At 33.2% G+C, this 20,108-nt stretch overlaps 1 protein-coding gene across 3 annotated transcripts in view; it reads left to right on the forward strand.

Annotated features, from left to right (window-relative positions):
- Positions 1-20,108, forward strand: part of LOC118203220 (uncharacterized) — a 90,448-nt gene that overhangs the window by 43,644 nt on the left and 26,696 nt on the right. For all 3 annotated transcript variants that reach the window (XM_085810780.1, XM_085810782.1, XM_085810781.1), the window contains exon 2: positions 9,076-13,552. In XM_085810780.1, the coding sequence (XP_085666906.1) occupies positions 9,076-13,552 (4,477 nt within the window). The remainder of the gene's footprint in view (positions 1-9,075; positions 13,553-20,108) is intronic.

Genomic DNA, 20,108 nt, shown 5'->3' on the forward strand with positions numbered 1-20,108 from the left:
TACGTTTTTGAATCTTAATCTGATAACTGAAGAGTACCAGTTTTTGTTCATACCATTAAAGTGTAGGATCAGAAGTGCTGTAATTGGTTTAAAAAAAATTTCTATTCTTAAAAAAGAAATAAAGTTGAAAACAAAGCTTATTCCACATTATTTTTTTAGACTGCTTACGCTGATTCTTAAATGAACTTTATTTATTGGATAATTATAGTATGGATATATTATTTGTATTTTCTATGAATATAGTTAATTTCTGTATATTGATTAGAAAATATTAGCTTTTCTTTTAGAAGTACATTATAAAAAAGAAATTATAAGTATGTTAATTAACCCTCTGTGTATGGCTCGTGATTTCATCATGATTGTCAAGTTGGTCTGCTGCTGCAGTTCATCTGAAAATCATGGATGAAGATATTTTTCCTTTCAGTATGAATTTTGTTCTTTCGCTATGCAGGGTAAAATTGTCATAATGTTCATTATTTCGATGATAGATCACTCTATAAAGCCCATTTCATTGTGATGAATTTGCTTAAAAGCTTTGAATTTGTTCATCGGAACTTACCACTGACACTTTTATGGCTGCATTCATGTTGTAGAAGGGTCTTTTGCCAGCCATACCACCAAATCCTGTAATAAAGGAACCTAGAAAACTGCTGCGTGTTACTCAAAGAAAGAAAGGCTGGATAACATTTGGGGCTATGCTTCAGAGTTTATCACATGCAAAAAAACTTTGCATAATGAGTAAAAATAACAGTATAAACAATTATATTAACAACAAACTTTATTTCAAATACACAACAAATTTTATTTTTAAAGACAGTTTAAACAATTGTAATATTTATAAACAACTAAAACTTTTGGTCATTTTAAATATTTCTGTTTTTTGTATATATGACCTGAAATTTTTTTTAACAAATATATATCCGAGATTTTATTATGGAATTTCTTTAAAATTTTTTGTAGAAAATTTGTTAAAAATTATATTCATCTGAAATTAAAAAATACAGTCAAAAGTCGTTAATTCGGACACCCATAATCCGGACATCAAAGCTACAACTTTCTGCACTTGACGCATGCGCGTAAAACCTTTACGGCTGCGAATATGCGTGTGTGCATGCGCATATGTTTACGCATGCGCGTTTAATGTATAACGGACGGTATAAGCTAAGCTAAAGTTGTCTAATTCAGTTAATGTTGCAGATTGCGTTGTTCCTTAATCTTCGAATTGGATCTGGCTTATTATTTTTTGCAGACTGTTAGAGCAATTTTATGAAAGTAAGCTTGAACTTTCGATTATGTCAAATAGAATTTCTGATATATATTTACTAATATGTAAAGGATCTACAAAGTGAAAGTATGTTTCGAAGTCCATTAAACAAAAAGTGGAATTGCTGCGAAAAATGGATAAAGGCATATCCTTTGTTTATCTAAACTTTAACATTTATTTATCTAAACTTTGTTTATCTTTAACACTGTGGCGCGCAATGAATTGGAAGTTGATCTGTCAGCACTATCCTTATCTTCAGGGCAGATATTTTTATTTTATTTGGCTTATAATTCCTTACTAAATGTAGTATTTCATCTCGATGTACTCCGTTTTTGATATGATTTAAATCAAATCCCTCGTCATTATAATTCACTTCCGATAGTGAAGAAAGTGACACAGAGGTTATTGAAAACGAAAAAATTTCGATTGACAAATTAGACGGTATTCTCGACACAGCAATAATAGGACTTGAACAGCGGAACTTTGTAACTGAACAAGAAATTATGTCTGTTTATAGAATTAAAGAGAAAGTATTATCACATAAAATGAAGCAACTTAAACAACTTACATTGAAAGAAATGCTTAATAAAGTTAACAAATAAATATTAAGCTTTTTTTTTTTTTTTTTGTAAATTTTGATACCCTTTAGATCATAATTGTTCTTTGTTTCATAAATTACGGTTTCATATTTTTAATTTTATAATTTCTGCATGCCATCTTACCAGTTTTAAACTGATGATCTATAATCCGGAATCGCTGAAGTCCCGACGAGTCCGGATTAATGACTTTTGACTGTATTATCTGCAGTTTTTAACTTACGAATTATGCTCGCTTAAGTCATATACAGTGGAACTTGCTTATAACGATTGCGAAGGAACCGCGGTATTTGCTAATTATAACTGAATGCTTCTAAAATACAGGCTCGTGGAAAAAATAATTAAAAGTCGTACATATTTACCGTATTATATATCCTTAATTAATTAATTTATTTACATTACAAAAGAAGTTGGTTAATTTGCTTTCAACTCTCTTATTGTCTCTTTGTGTTATTATTCTGCAGAGAAGACTCATGGAGCCAAAACACATCGTCATTAGCACCCCTGGCTTTGAAAATAAGTTTGAAGTTTTTCTGCTCACTCAAAAGCCAACTGAGTATGTTCGAGGTGATTCAACTTGAAATTCTCCACATCTTTCACTTCCATTATTTTTTTTCATCTGCTTTAGTTTGAATTTCAATTACAGTGTCCTCAGTAGTAGGCATCTCGGGAGTCATAACATTGGTGGCCACACAGACTTTGCAAATTCTTCTCTACTCATTTCTAAATTTTCCAAGGCATCTACTTCTTCTTCCTTAGCAATTTGCTTTTCTTGAGAAATGTGCAATCCAGCCTTACAGAAGCAAGTGATAATTAACATTTTTGATATAACATTTTCCCTTGCATCTTTCATTAAACATATCACTTCGAATACTTGTACATTAGCATTTGAAGTTATTCACTTGTTTTCTCTTCTATCGAGAAACGTGAAAATCAAATGTTTACGTAAGTTTGATTTAAAAGTTCTGATAACCCCTTATTGTAGTAACAACTCTGTATCAGACAAGCTACTACTCAACTCATGTTTTTACTCTCTCTAGTTTATTTAAGCCGACTGTAGCATGCGCTAATAAAACGGTTGCGTTGCTTGATCTTAATATGCTTCCTGGTTTATTTGTATTTTATTCATTACTTTTTGTTTTTAGCCCAGATAGTATTTTACGTTAACTTCAACAGGTTATGGGCTCAGCGTGTTTTAAATCTGCGGGAATTTAATATCTGCTAAAATTTTTTGAAAAGCGAAGTGAACCGCGTGCTAGCCTAACAGTGATACGCTATGGATTTGAAAGTACAAACTGATAAACTAGAAGGTGCGGAAAATTGGAGCAAGTGGAAGTGGCAAATGAAAATGCACTTTGAACAATATGATCTCACATCAACTATTGATGGAACTAAAATTTGTCTGGTCGCTGTAAACGGTGATGTTAGTGCGGAGGAGCACGTAAAAAAGGTGGTTGAATGGAGGCGTGATAGCGCTAAGGCAGCCGGGCTTATTGCAAGTATGTTGAACGCTTCTGTAGCGGATTTAGTGATGACGTACTCGAATGCAGAGGACATTTGGGACAAATTAATTAGTGTTTTTGAGCAAAGCAGTATTCAGAGACTTAATTTATTGATGACACAATTTTTTCAAGTCGGTGGAGATCCTAATGACAATGTTGCTACACATGCAGCTAAAGTTGAAAGAATCTACATGGATATGAATGGTGAATTAAATCGTAGTGGATCAAGTAATATTCCAGAAGAATTACTGCATGGCAAAATATTGCTTACTGTGGTTCCAGAATTCCAAGAATTCAGCAATGTTTGGGAGTCTCTAGACTCTTATAAATGAACAACCAAGAATCTTGTTGAAAAATTGTGTACAGTTGAACAACATGTTAAATCTAATGCTGCTGTGAATTATGGTGCATTTGCAGCTTGTGTGCCTGGTTTTAAGCAAAAAACTGTGAAAAATGAGGAAAGACTTCCTGAAAGTACTGTAGGTAATAAATCTAGTAATTTCAAGCAAAAGAACTGTTTTAAGTGTGGTTCGAATACACATCTTTGTAAGGACTGCCCTAAGAGAAAGTTAAATGTATCATAGCATACTAAAGGTGCATTTGCTGCTAGTACAAACAAAACACACCCTGATGTTTGGGTCTGTGATTTTGGTGCTTCACACCACATGACTGCTAACAAAAAGTACTTTACTTTTTACAGACATTTTCCTGTGTCAGTTGAGGTATCACTTGCTGATAATAACAAGATCTATGCATATGGATCTGGCAGAATAAACATTGAAGTTTGTATTCAAGGTAAATGGTATGATGCTCACATGGAAAATATCTGGTGTGTACCTGATGTGAAACGGCATCTATTCTCTGTACAACAGGCTGCCAAGCACGGAGTTGAAGTAAAAATGACTGAAAGGTATGCTGAATTTTTTCGTAATGAAGAACTTGTTGCAGTTGGATCCTGGAGAGATGGCACATACATTATATCTATGACGGTTGTTATCCCAGCAAGTCCAGCTGAGATAAGTATTGCTTCCGAAACTGAATCTTTGCAGCTATGGCATGAACGCCTTGCCTTGGTCACCAAAATAAGCGACACGTTCGAAAACTGCTAACTGATATGGGCATATCCGTAAGTCATGCAGTAACAAGTGAATTTTGTGATAGTGCTCTGGGAAAAGCTCATCGAAAACCCTTCAAGTCACATCCGTATAGAGCGATGTCAACTGGTGAAATCATTAATGCTGATGTCAATGGCCCTATGTCTGTGGGCTCCTTTAGTAGTGCAAGATATTATGTTTGCTTTAAAGATGACTATAGCAAATATCGTAAAATCTTCTTTTTGAAATAGAAAAGTGACGTTAGTTGTTGTCTACGTACGTTTCTCAATGAAGCCGCTAATCTTGGTCATGTTGTGAAAAGTTTCCATTGTGATGGAGGAGGAGAATTTGACTGTGGTGAAGTTCAAAAGATACTTGCTGAAAAAGGTGTAGCACGAACTCTCAGTGTACCATACTGACCAGAGCAGAATGGTGCAGCAGAGAGGGAAAACCGAACAATTGTTGAACTAGCTCGTTCTATGCATGCAACAAGTGCATTGCCTCGGTCACTTTGGGCCAACGCATGTGAAACCGCAGTGTATGCTAAATCACACTGGTTTATCCCCAGATGAAAGTAAAAGTCCTCATAAGCTTTGGACTGGTGAGCCAAAAACTAAACTTGACCACCTGAAAGTATTTGAAACTGAATGCTATGCACATATACCAAAGATCTTCAGACGTAAATTTGATGACAAAAGTATTCGTGGTCATTTTGTGGGGTATGTAAACAAGAAAGATGGTTATAAGATCTATCTGCCCTCTCAGAAGAAAATCATACAATCTCGAGATGTTGACTTCAAACCAGAACGTTTGTGCACCACTCCTGTGACAGTGGAGGTGACTTAAATAAAAGGTATGAAGAAATTCGGAGTGAAGAACAATTCATCTGAAGAACAAAAGCCTGTCTCAAAATCTGAAAGAAACCAAAGCCCTCCTGCATGGATGAAATCTGGAGAATATCTGATGGCAAACATAGCTGCAGTAGAAGAATTTGAAAACAGTGAAAATCCATCCACATATTTTGAAGCTCTTTCCTCAAGTGAAAGTGACTTGTGGCTAGAAGCCGTGAAAGAAGAAATAAAAGCCCTTCATGAAAATGAAACATGGGAACTTGTTGAGAGACCCAAAGGTTCCAAAGTTATCAACTGTCGATGGGTACTGAGGAAGAAATTTAATCCAGATGGTACTGTGGAGCGACACAAAGCTCGTCTTGTGGCCAAGGGTTATGCCCAAAAAGCAGGCTTTGACTACGACAAGACATTCAGCCCTGTTGCAAGATATGACACTGTGAGAGCTGTTCTTGCTGTGGTGGCAAAAGAAAATTTGTACATGCAGCAGTTTGATGTAAAGACTGCATTCTTGTATGGAACCCTTAATGAGGAAGTGTTCATGACACAACCAGAAGGCTTCAATGATAATAGTGGGAAAGTCTGTAAATTGCACAAAAGTTTATATGGACTTAAACAAGCATCCCGTTGCTGGAATCAGTGTTTTGTGAATTTTATGAAAGACCAGGTACCGGAAGTTAGTACAGCTGATCCCTGCTTGTTTATCAGACACAGAACTGACAAGAAACTCCTTGTTGTTATCTATGTAGATGATGGCCTTGCTGCTGGGACAGACAAAGTTGAAGTGGAGGAGTTTATGAGTCAACTTGATCATGCTTTTCAGATCACGAGGGGTTCATTAAATCAATTTCTAGGTATGAACTTAACAAGATTGAATGATGGTTCAATTTTTGTGAATCAGTGTGCTTATTTAAAAAAAGTTCTCTCAAAATTTCATGTAGATTCCGCCAATCCAGTTTCAACTCCAAGTGACAAAAGCTTTATTTTTGATGACACAGAAAACAAACTGATAGGGAAAGAAGTCCCTTATCACCAGGTGGTCGGCAGTCTGATGTACCTTGCAACTGCTACAAGACCTGATTTAGCTTATGCTATAAGTATTGTTTCTGAAAATCTTGAAAATCCCAGGACCTCAGATTGGTGTGCTGTAAAGCGAATCTTTAAATATCTAAAAGGAATTGTAGATTTTGGCTTGTTATATCAAGCAAAGTGTCATCCCAATGAGCTTGAAGTACACAGTGATGCTGATTATGCAGGTAATTTAAAAACAAGACGCTCAAGAACTGGAATGGTCTCTAAATTTTCATGTGGAGCCCTCTCGTGGATGAGCCAAAAGCAGAAGAGTGTGGTTTTATCTACTACAGAGGCCGAATATGTTGCTGCGAGTGAGAGTGCTAAAGAACTAATTTGGCTGAAACATCTGCTCAGCAACATAACAAATATCGAAACTCCCGCTCTTCTGGTAGATAATGCTAGTGCTGTGAAACTTGCCAAGAATCCTGAATACCATAAATGGTCCAAGCACATAGATGTCCGTTATCACTTTGTGCGAGAAAAATTTATTGATGGTGAATTGTTCATCAAGCATATTCCTGGTAAAATGCATTTAGCAGACATCATGACTAAACCATTGCCTAGTGTTAGGTTCAAAGAACTGTGTACCTTGTTAGGACTGTTTTCATTTAATAGTCTTGTTAATGAATGTTAACTTAATCTTAAATAAGTTGTAGCTTGTGGAGGAAGTATTGTAGTAACAACTTTGTATCAGACAAGCTACTATTCAACTTTGTATCAGACAAGCTACTACTCAACTCATGTTTTTACTCTCTCTAGTTTTTTTAAGCCGAGTGTAGCATGCGCTAATAAAATGGTTACGTTGCTTGATCTTAATATGCTTCCTGGTTTATTTGTACTTAATTCATTGCTTTTTGTTTTTAGCCCAAATAGTATTTTACGATAACTTCAACACCCCTTGGTCCATAGACTGGATAATACTTGTAGAATTCTATGGTAAAAATTCGATCCTGGATGTTTGCAAGTCCAGTGTTTTTGGGGATGCGCTTTATAGTTAGAAGTTGAAAGGAGAATTTTATGCTGTTCTCTCTCATTTTGAAATTTCAGTAGTAAAGGACACATCTATTTAAGGGACAATTCTGTTGCTCCCTGTCCTTTTGAAAAAATTTTCAAAAATAAGATAGAAGTAGAGAAATAGATAGAAATACTCTTTATTAATAATCTTCTGAGGTTTCAAAAGGAAATTTGTGCTCAGTTAAAGGTAGTTCTGTGACAAGCGAACAACAAAATGAAAAGGTAATCCCTCTCTTTTGAAAACTGCTTTTCAGTCGGGGGAAAAACAAGTTGTAGTGCAATCAAAAGGCTTATTATACGTTCATAGAATTCAGAAATTAGTTATTCGTGCTACAGTTCTCTGTAGAAGAAAGAAAACAGTGTCAGCAAGTTGTAAGGTAATCCAAAACAGAGACCAGTGGGAAAGAAAATGTGGTGAGATAAGTAAGCAACCTTCTAAACAGGAATCTCAGAATGTAGAGCGAAAATTTTTATTGTTCTTAGTTCTTGCCAGGACTGGGAAGCCAACGTAATGTATTAACATATGTAAAAATAACACATAAGTAATCTTTTAAGGCTTTAAAGAGGAAAAGATTAATATTAAAACGAAAAGATGATTTAATTCATTAGTAGGAACTGAAAAGCTTATCTTGATAGATTTAGGGCAGAAATTTGATACGAGTAACAACCATAGTCATAATCTGAAAAATAAAGAAGAAATAAAATTATTATGTAGCTTGAAGTTACTGATGCAACTCTGGTCTGCTGGGTGTCCCGTATTGGGAGGTACCACTGTAATTCCGTGAAAATGTCCAAAGTTATCTAGGCTTTCTTGGCGTTTTCAAACTTGGCAGTAACCAACAGTTTCTTCTTGTCAGTGCCAGACAGAACACACTAAGCTGTCAATCTATGTTTGGAGAGCTGGCCTTCAACACACTCTTCACCTTTGAACTTGGGGGGGGGGGGGTTACATCGTGCCCTGGCACATGCATTCCACAAGATGAAAAAGGCCACTATCCCTATTTCACAGGATTTACGATCCTGGTTGATTTCGTAATGTTAAAGGAATTTTTCCAAGAAAGGATTAGCTGAGCTGGAGAAATGGAAGTTGACAAAAATTTTATGCATTGTAAAAATATTGCTAGCTGTATCCGTGGTTTCCTCTTTAAAAGTGAGTAATATACCCATAGATTTAACATTGAACCAACCAAGTATTTCCACTTTTCTCGTTAAATCAGGGCTTGTTATAAACCATTAGTACTCTTATTTCAAACTATAAAATGCAATTAAAATTCTTGTATTATTTAAAAACTGTTGTTGAAGATGTGAATAGTAATAACTGTAGATGGAGAAAATGTATTAAAAAAAGAGAAAAAAATCCCATATTACAAAACCAGAAAGTATAAAAATTGAGCCTTACATACACTGATGGTTAAGAGTTCAACTTTTCACTATGTTAAGTTATATATATATCCTTTTCTTTTCAATCTATATTTGTATAGATATATGTGTTAAATTATATATAACGTATAGAATTTAAGCTGTAAAATTGTTGAAAGGGCCTAACTGGAAAGATTTGCTTTTCATGAAAAATTGTTTAATATGGCATAGTTAACTTACTTTGTAAAAGCCAATTGTGGTTGTTTATAATTTAAAAAGTTATTTCAAATTTACATAATTACATATATGAAATTGTTTTTTTAGGTTCTTGGAAATTGAAGAGTTCAATATGAATATGAGAAATTCAGCTAAGAAGCGAATTACCCACATTGGCAATATATCAGGTACTTTTGAAAATGAAGCAGATATATTACCAGACCATATTGATTATGTTCAAAATATAATGAAAGCAATGGATTCAAATATGAGTAATAGTGGGAAAACAATTACTGCTGCTCAGTTAAATGATATTAAAATTCAGTCTCGTAAAGACAGAGACCTGATGAGTGTTGAACCAGAAGATAAAAATACTTTTTCTGCTGCTTATTCTAATTGTAAACCTAATTCTAGAAAGACATTCAAAAGAGCATTTATGCCTGAAAAAAAATTTCCTTTAATGGAAAAGTGTTGGAAAAATTTGAAGTACTTGAAACATAATCGAAGTATTCCAAAACAAAGAGCACATCTGGGGTCTTTTGTAAAATCTACAGAGGAAGCACCGAAAGAATGTTTAGCTTTAAATAAAAAGGGATTGCAATCAGATATCAAATTGAATAAAGTTGGAAAACATCAGATAACATCTGATAGCAAAAGCCAGAATGTATGTAATTCAAAATCAAACTTGAAGGAAAAAAGTATAAAACATATTAAAAATAAAACATTGGGCACAAATGAAGATTGGAGAATTTTGAACCTGAAATCAGCTTCCAAAGGAGTCAATGTAAAAAAGTCCAGAGTTTCTTGTGATGATAGAACTTTTCCTTTAGAGCAGAATGGATCCGTTTCAGGTAAAGTACCAAATGATAAAAAATTGTGTACATCATCCATTTCCAAGAAATTACATAAAAGTGTTAAAATTGATGAAAATTTTAAGGAAAAAAATCATTTTAAAACTGATCGGAGTTTTAAGAATAAAGACACTGAAGAATCATCATCTGAATCTGATAGTGGATACGAAAGGTTTATCCAGATGCACCAACCAGATCCACAATATCCTCGCAGTAAAGATGAGGCTTTAAAAAAACGGAGTAAAAAAATAAAATACAAGAAGGGCAAGCGAATTAAACTGTATGAGGAAATAGAAAATGTTTCACTGAAAAAGAAGAAAAAGAAAAGTGAAGAGTTATCATCTGGAAATAACTCTGACGAAACGGATTTTGACTGTGAGCAAATTGTCATAACTTCTGAATCTGATGAAGACGATACCCAGAAATGTGAAAATTTAGAATTCAGTAATATGAAGAATGAAAGTGAAATAAGTGAAATTAGTTTTAAAAACTGTGAAAAAAGTTTCATACCACCACCTAAAGAGAAAATTTGTTCTGAAAATTTACAAGACCATACTGCACAAGACATGAGCACATTTACTGATTCACAAAGTCTTAGCTGGAACAACACAGAGTTATTACCATCATGTTATGTTTTATTGAGAAAAGATAGCTACATTGATAGTTTAGCTCATGCATTATGTTCTTCTCCAGAACCTGTTGGCAGACATAAATCAATAAATTTGGAAGAAGAAAATACTCACAAAGAACAAGTAAAGCACAATAGCATTTTTGACCTAAGTGCAGTATCCTCACATCATCAAAGAAACTGTCTTTCTGAACATCCAGACCAAGAAAGGAATGATGTGTCGAGATCAGATGAAGAACTAACATTAAATAATCCTGAACAGCTCAACGAAAAAATTTCATTACCTACAATCAGAGATGAGCATGCTGCAAATACTTCTTTTGTTGGCATTAAAATAGCGTCTGTCTTTTCTCTGAATACTCCATTAAGTCCTCAGAGTAATAAATCTGAAAACAAGGAAATTTTAGTCATAGATTTATCTGATGATGATGAGCTATCAACCTTAAACATTTCTACAAGTGATACTCATTCACTGAAGCATACTGCTGAAGTTGCAGAAGACAATATATCATTACATCGTAGTGATTCAGCTCAATATGGATCAGATATTGTCGCAGAGAATATCATTAAAAAACAGCATACGGGTTACATTAAATCAGATGTAATAACAGAAATTGATACGAAAGCTCATGAACTTAAAAGGATTGATGAATCTGCTACATTAAGAAGAGAAAATTGTGCACCATGTGATAACATTTCAGAAGATTCAGATGTAGACTGCATAATACTTGAAGACTGCACTTCAGATTTTCAGCATACAAGTTCACAACCTGGTGATTCACAAAGAAATCAATTATGTATTTCAGAAACTGAGAACAAGTCACCTAAAGAGTTTGTTGCTGAGAAAGTGTACAATTATGTTAAATCAGATTTGTTAAAAGAAGTTAAGACAGTTAATGAGCTTCAGAACAGTGAAAACAGTATAATAATAGGTAAAGAAAAGTTTGCTCCATGTGATAAAATACCAACAGGCTCAAATTTGGATTGTATAATTACAGAAAATAGCACTACGGAGTTGAGGTGTACAGCTTCACACTTGAGTGATCCAGCAAAAAGTGAACTAAATAGCTCAGGTATGATTTTAAATGACACTGAGTATTCTAATCAGATAAATAAATTCATCTTACATACACACCCAAATATTTTGAATGCAGAAAATTCTAAAAGTAGTGGTAATCATAACATTTCAAGTTCTCGAGAAAATGAATTTAATGATGTAATGGAAAAAGTGGTTAAAAAAAGTAGTACTTTGGCAAGTGACGAGGAAAAGAAAGAAGGAAAAACTAACAAAACAAGTGAATTGATAGATGATGAAGATGACTGTGTCTTGCTAGTAGATTCAGGTCGTGATATTCAACCTGTCCTAGATAAACGTGAAATTTTAAATAATTCTGTTGTTCCTGCTAGTAAAGAAGAATTTCATCATCATAAGTCACTTAATACCAATGAAAATACTACCACTACATTCATTAATTCTTTTATTTTAACAAAAGAATTGCCAGATATAAGTTTTAAACAGACACACCAAGAAGAAGCTTTGCGTAGTCCAGAATTAAGAAAATTACTTTCAGTTGAAAATAAAGATATGAAACATAATCCTACTGCACCTCAGAATCTTGATAGGACAAATAGTTTGTCTGCAGTTAATAAAGCTTTAATACCCTCAGTTAGTCTTAACAGTGGTGATTTGCATACTGTAAATGAGGAAAAAAGCAGCAGCACAAAAACTTTTCAAAGTAATTTCAATCCATGTTTAAATAAAAGTCTTACTGTGAATAGTCAAGTAAATAAACTTGTACAATTACATGCAGATACACATGTTGATTTTACTAATTTTAATAAAAGTCAGGATCAATTAAAGACTGTAACTAATGAGCATGGAAATGCACTTTTTCAAAACATGCATTCTTCAAAATGTACAAGTTCTGACCTTGACGTAGGGAACTCGGTTGAAAAGTGTGCTATCTCACCAGATACTGTTACAATCAATAATACCAAAAAATCTGTAAAAAATATCTTAAAACCAGCAATGACCTCAGTAGCTTTTATGTCTAGTTTTGACAAACAAACGTCTAAAGAGCATGGAATTCAAGAACTGGATTCTACGACTTCAGAAGGAACTTCACACAATTTATTTGGAAAGTTCAAACTTGATAAAGGAATGCCTAATTTTATGGACAGTAAATGTTTCAGTTCTAAGGATGTGCATGAAGTTCAAAAATTAGATTCTGTAAACTCAGTAGGAGCTCTATCTAATTGCTTATTTGGAAAATTTAAAACTGATAATATTACTACTCCTAATTGTGACATACAGAATTTTTCTGATATACTTTTATCTAAAGTTAAAATAGAGCAAAGCTCTAATGATGAAATTTTGGGCTCTCCTACTTCTAATGTATTCCAGCTACCTAAACAGAGTAAAAATGACAGAATGATGCAGAAAGTAAATATCTTTGAAGAAATTGAATCTGTTTCTGATTTGAAAAAAATGAGAACTGAAAATGTTTTTGAATACCCTGAAGATGAGCTTGATGTAATAGCAACAAAGAGTGTTAAAGATTTTTCTAATTTAAGTTCTCATTTTACATTATCATTGTTAGATTTGTATAAGAAAGAGTATAAACGGTATAAGGAAATTAAATGTACAGAAGAAAACATAGTCTCTGGTTTGAAATTACTGGAAGAAAAACAAGCTGAAAGGTTGAAACACATTAAATGTTCTATTGAAAAGCTTGCAGTAAATGATCCTTGTTTTCTTAAAGCTCAAGAATCTCTTCTTCATTTTCGTGACATTCCTATCAAAGTTGAAAATGAATATACTTATGATGATCAGAAAGCTTTAAGTAATTCTAATGATGCAGTTTGTGATAAAGGATATGCTGACATACAGTTAAATGATACTTTATTAGAACATATTCAAAACTTACCTACAGCTGCAATGGGCAGTACATCTTTATGTGAAAATGAATCACCTGTTAGCAAGCCATATCCATATTCATCCATTTCTTCCTTAGACACTTATGCTTCCAATAGTGAATGCAAGTTTCAACCCACAAGTGCTGATGAGAATTCCAGCGATACTGACTTTCAGAAAATGAAAAAAAAGGTTAGTTAGATTTTAAAGTTTTTAAATTTTGTTACAATTATTGTTATTGTAATGAGGTTAACTATTGTTTTGTCTTTTTCTATTCTTTTTCCCATGCTCCACTCAGTACTGTTCTGGGTTAATCTTTGGATTATGGTAACTTGGCGAAAGTGCAGAATCGCAAACTGCTTGCCACGTTTTTAAGAATTGCACATACACAGTATCCATGTACACGTCGACCTATTTCCACTTAAAAAAAATCCCAGAATTCCACAAAAATGGCATTGCGCACACTTTTGACTTTATCCTTGTACACTGCAAAAGTCCTAGCTAGTAACCTTTATCGCCTTACCAAAATATCGCCAAACTACCTGTTACCATATTAAAAAAATTAGCCCTGTTCTGTTATCGGGACTGGATTCAGAAATGTAATGTATGTGTGTAAATGTGTACACACGCGTACATTTGTACATGCATAAATACATGAATATATACATCCATGCATTTCTGAATCTGGTCCTGATAACGAAACAGTACAGTACCTTCCAATCTCATGCATCTTTGATGGATGTATGGAAGCCAGTGATGTATAATAAAGTACCTTTGCCCCCCCCCCCAAAAAAATTTTTTTTTTAAAGTTCTGAACTGAAAAAAATTCCGTATATTGTAACTGCATACTAGAATTTTAAGTTGATTTGTTTGTATATATTTTATCAAATGCATTTAATATCATATAATCATATCAATATAATTGAATTTTGTTACTTTTCATTATTTATTTAAGATATATAATAGTTATTTAAGATATTGACGTTATGTATATTTAAAAGCATATTCCTATGGGAAATATTTTTTGTTTGTAGGTCTTAAATACTAGAAGTTATGGATCATGTAGTTAGCATTAAAGAAAAGGTTTTGAAACAGCGTTCCATAATTAGTTTTGATTACAGAAAAAATGGTTCTAAATCAGAATTTTTTTTCATAAACTCTTTTATAAAACAAATTTGGCTTAAAATTATTGTGAATGAATAATTAACCTTGCTGCTTAAATATAAAATTTTCTAGCTATTTATGTAAAAGTGTTATAGAAGTCTGTGTAGTTGTGTTAAATACCTTTTCATTTGTAGAAATCGATTTCCCGACATTTCTATACATTCTCTTGATCAAAGCTCATGACAGTTTTGTTAAATGGACATTGCAAATTCATTCTGAAAACCAATGGAGGAACTCTATTATAAATTCTTTAGCATACAGCTTTAATTTCAGAAGTATTTGTGTAAACAACCTAGTTGCATCAAATATTACCATATTTGTTCGAAATGAAATGTCCGATTTTAGCAATGATTGAAAATAGTACATGTTTAATCAAAGAGATCTTTTCAATTCACGAAAAGGGAAGAACCTACTTCTGACCATGTGCTTTGTTTTCATAAATGAATTAGTGAGGCACCCCATTATTAAGTTTCTTATTTTACCTGTTATTTGTTGTTGAGTGACATGAAACAGTTGTAAAATATACATTTAGTGTCTTGGTCATCTCTTGTACTGTGTTGGCGTCAGGATTTTTCTCTTACATCCACTATGCGTATCTTTTTGATTTTGCGTTATTATTTTACAGGACAGAAATTCACAACCAGCATCATTATAATACTTTATTCTACTACTCTTTTAAAAAGTGCATGAGTAATTAATATTGTCTGTCACCGTGGTTACATTCCTTATCTCTCGTTTTTATTACAAATGCTTTAAATATCTTTTAATATCATAACACCATCTGGCGGTAGACTGTGGAAATTGCTAACATTCGTGTATCCTGACTAAACAATTGCCCTCAATTGTCGCTTTTTTTTTTTTTTTCTTTTTTACAAACATTGAGGGCAATACCACAAGAATCCACATTTTGTGCGCAGTATAATCATAATTTAAAGTTCTAGAATGAGTAAAAGGTTCTAAAACAAAAGTTCTAAAAAAGTTGTAAATGAAGTTTTTCCAGTTCTTTGTAGGTTCAGGAAAAGAAAATAAATAAAAGTTTACATTACCTGTAGCTTCATGAGTTAATATTTGAGTTACCTGGTTCCTCTTCATCCAACTCTTCTAGGTTATTAGCATGCCAAGACTTCAGCTGACTTACGTGGGTTATTGTTGTATACAGTCTAACACGCTCTTTTTTTTTTTTTTTTTTCTTTTTATAGTAGTACTTCTTCATCTTATTTGCCATCTGCTCTTTTACTTCTTTTAGCATTAATGAGGTAAAAATTCTCAGTACTCTTTCTTTACTCTTAGCTTGAGTAATATGACTTCTCCTTGGCATTTGATGTTCTATTTCTTGGTGCATGGTTTCCGAATAAGATGACATTTGCAGGAACTTATCTTCACTCATCGTTTGGGCTGAATAACAAATTCTTCTGGCTGCCTAATTCTTTCACTTGCAAATTCCTCAGATTTCCTTTGTGGTAATTTTCTTCCATCTATAGAGTTTAAACCTGCTTAATCAGAAGACCTTTTTTCGTGTTCTTCTTTCTTACCTGAATCATTTTACCGCATCCCATACAAACGGTAGCCTCTTCTTGTTACAAAATTTCTCTCAGGAATATAAGACATGTCACTTTCAACTTGGTCATTTTGGTTTGGAAATCGCTTTTGATTTATAGTTGATATTTTTCTATACAAGGGTTTGGAACAATCACCTTTGCTTCTAACATGAAAATGATCATCATATTTCACATTCCAATCATACGTCTTATCACCATTGCTGAGGTGTAAATCTTTCTTTTTGTTACATTTGGTTAGCATAATCAACATAATTTTGGTTAGCATAGTCAACTTCATAGTTTGTCGCAGGATAAAATACTTGTTTTTCAGTTTTTACCTGTACAAAATTTCCCGTGTTATTTCTGATTTTCTTTGTTTCATCCACTTGTAATTAACACATAAATTTTCTTCAGTGCAATCCAACCCAGTAAATAGATAATCTTTTGTATAGCTGATATGCAAAGGATCACCGACTCTAGCATATGCAATATGTGGTAAATCTAAAAACGTTCGTCCAACCAATAAGTCAACTGGCTGAGCCGAATCTGGCACAATTAGTACTGGAATATCTTTTGCCACTACATCATCAATTTTTAAATCCACAAATGCCGCACCAAGACTTTTTGTCAGACAGTTTTGATTTCCGAAACAAACAGTTCCTTTCTGCAAGATGAAATATTTATTCCCAGGCCTTTCTTTAAGTAGACATGACGACGCTCCCGTGCCAATCATTGAAAACGCAATACGAGAATTGTTAATTAAAGCATTCCTCAAGTACATATCAGCTGCTACGGAAGAGTCATCAAGACCGTACACGTTTAGTGTAGCTTCTTTTTTATTCTTAGGGCAATATTTCATTGAATGGCCTTTTAATCTACAAATTTTGCAGGGATAGGAACTATCTTTTGAAATATGAACAAAGAGATTACATGAAGAACATTTGGGATCTCCCTGATCATTACGAGTAGAAGAGTTAAATAGTTTTTGTTTTTTAGTATATTTATGCATAGGTGAAATATCTTCACAATATTTATAGCTTCTCGTTGTGTCTCTGTTTTGGAATCTTATTAGGGTTACTAACATTCACTACTCTCGGAGTGCTTTTAGAATAATCCCAAGGCCATAACTTAGACCTGCTTTTACTTTCATTGTTTATTTTTAGTCCCGATCGAACGTTTTCGTAGTCATCTAACTTTCCAGCTAGTTCATTCGCGTTTAGATATTTAGGCCATGAATCAATAAAATGCTCCCTCATAGAATTTGGAACCCGTCTTTTCAATTGATCTGTTATAATTAATTCTTTTAAAGAATCGAAATCATTTATTTTTAATCCTGCTAACCATTCATTAAAATAGTTACGAATTTCAAAAACGAAATCTGTCCATGTATTTTTTGAATCCCTGACATGATGAACAAATTTCTGGCAACATTTTTTCTGAACTTAAAATGCATTAATAATAAATTCTTAACAAATACGTACCCATTAACTTGCTCTTCAGATTCTCTGGTGATCAGTTGTGTGATCTCAAAAGGTAAAAGTCCTAATACAGTCAAAAGTCGTTAATCCGGACCCGTCGGGACTTAGGCGATTCCGGATTATCGATTTTTCCGGATTACAGATCATCAGTTTAAATCTGGTAAGATGGCATGCAGAAATTACAAAATTAAAAATATGAAATCGTAATTTATGAAATAAAGAACAATTATGAACTAAAGGGTATCAAAATTTACAAAAAGAAAAAGCTTAATATTTATTTGTTTACTTTATTAAACATTTCTTTCAATGTAAGTTGCTTCGTTTCATGTGATAATACTTTCTCTTTAATTCTATTAAACAGACATAATTTCTTGTTTAGTTACAAAGTTCGGCTGTTCAAGTCCTATAATTGCTGTGTTGAGAATACCGACTAATCAATCGAAATGTTTTCGTTTTCAATAACCTCTGGGTCACTTTCTTCACTATCGGAAGTGAATTATAATGACGAGGAACTTGATTTAAATCATATCAAAGACTGAGTACATCGAGATGAAATACTAGACTTAGTAAGGAATTATAAGCCAAATAAAATAAAAACATCTGCTTTGAAGATAAGGATAGTGTTGACAGATCAACTTCCAATCCGCAGTGTGAAATTGATAAACAGATTTCGGATTTCAAAACATACTTTCGCTTTGTAGATACAAATTACATATTAGTAAATATATATCGGAAATTCTATTTGACATAATCGAAAGTTCAAGCTTACTTTCATGAAATTGCTCTAACAGTCTGCAAAAAATAATAAGCCGGATTCAATTCGAAGATTAAGGAACAACGCAATCTGCAACATTAACTGAATTTTTAGCTTAGCTTATCCTGTCCATCACACATTAAACGCGCATGCGCACAAACATATTCGCAGACGTAAAGGTCTTACGCGCACTATTAAACGCCTGTGCGCATGCGTGAACGCGACGCATGCGCAGAAAGTTTGTAGCTTTGAGGTCCGGATTATAGATCATTCCGGATTATGGGTGTCCGAATTAACAACTTTTGACTGTAATTGAAAAACATAATCATCTTCATTTAACCCCATTCGTTTGGCTTGACGTTCAAATATTACTAGGAATGAAGATATATCTCCATCCTTTAAATTGAATTTTTGCATAAGACTTTTGAAATCGATACATTTTTTGTTTTCTCGTGTGGTTGTATTTTACGTTGGTGTTTCTGACATTACTTTATTTTCGTCTAAAAGCTGTAGTTTTTGTAATTCAAAATTCCTTTGTTTTTCCTGATCTGTAACTTCTAACTGTATTTGTTTTTCACGTTCTTGAAACTCTTAATAGTCTGTTTTTTCCGTTCTTGAATTTCTAATTGTGCTTGTTTTTCTAATCTTTCATCCTCTTCTTTCTTAAGTCTTTCCTCAATAATTCTTTTAAAGACTTGTTTTACAAATAATTCATCATAATTTTTAGTATTAGTGATGATGTTTTTAATCGTAATCACAATGGCGTCTGGTTTTCACCAATTTCCATCGCAAGTTCAATTAGATCGCTTTTGCGTCACTTACCAAGAAAGGCCATCTTTAAGTTACCTTTTTATATATGTTTAATCATTTAATACTTATTATTGATACGTTCGATAGCTTTCAAAAATACGTTTAAAAGCTTTCATACATACGTTTAATAGTTTCATTAATACGTTTAATAACTTTACAATGGAGTAAAAAACAAAACGTTTACCTTTTTCGTTTTTGCATCAGACCTTCAATGGTGTTCAGTCACTATTCATTGATATTGATATCAACAATCCCGTTTCTGAAATTGTTGGCATCAGGATTTTTCTCTTACATCCACTATGCGTATCTTTTTGATTCTGCGTTATTGTTTAATAAGACAGAAATTCAAAACCAACATCATTATAATATTTTATTCTACTACTCTTTTAAAAAGTGCATGAGTAATTAATATTGTCTGCCGCCGTGATAACATTCCTTATCTCTCGTTTTTGCTTTTATTACAAATACTTGTACTTAAATATCTTTTAATATCATGAGGCCATCTGGCAGTAGACTGTGGAAATTGCTAACAACTGTTGGGTAAAGGGATGACCCTGAAAACAAACAAAGAAAAGAAACAAAGCGTTTCGAAGCATTCTTTTTATAATATAAACGTTCATTTTCCTTGCTTTGCACGTGATGCTGTCATTTCATCTGTTACTTACTTAAAATGTTCACATTTTTCTATGTCTTAAAATTAGAAATTAATGTTAATTACCTAAAACTGCAATAGTATATTACAGTACAAGTGAAAAAATTGACAATTTCGCTAACGCTAGTGTTGGATTTTCTCAATACTTATGGGATCTCACAAAATTTTTGTAAATTTTATGGGATCCTGGGGTCACAAAAAAATCTCAGTGATAAAAAAGGGTCACAATTGAAAAAAAGTTTAAGAAACCCTGCTTTAGATGATTCAAATCAGTAGAGGAATGATGATCACATGCAGGGCCAGTGCTAGACATTTTTCTGTCAGGTGTGATCTCTGTGGTTCTTTAATTTTG

Source organism: Stegodyphus dumicola, chromosome 2 (assembly GCF_044657685.1).
Source record: "Stegodyphus dumicola isolate Sdum_Otavi_A_Nest chromosome 2, ASM4465768v1".
NCBI lineage: Eukaryota > Metazoa > Arthropoda > Arachnida > Araneae > Eresidae > Stegodyphus > Stegodyphus dumicola.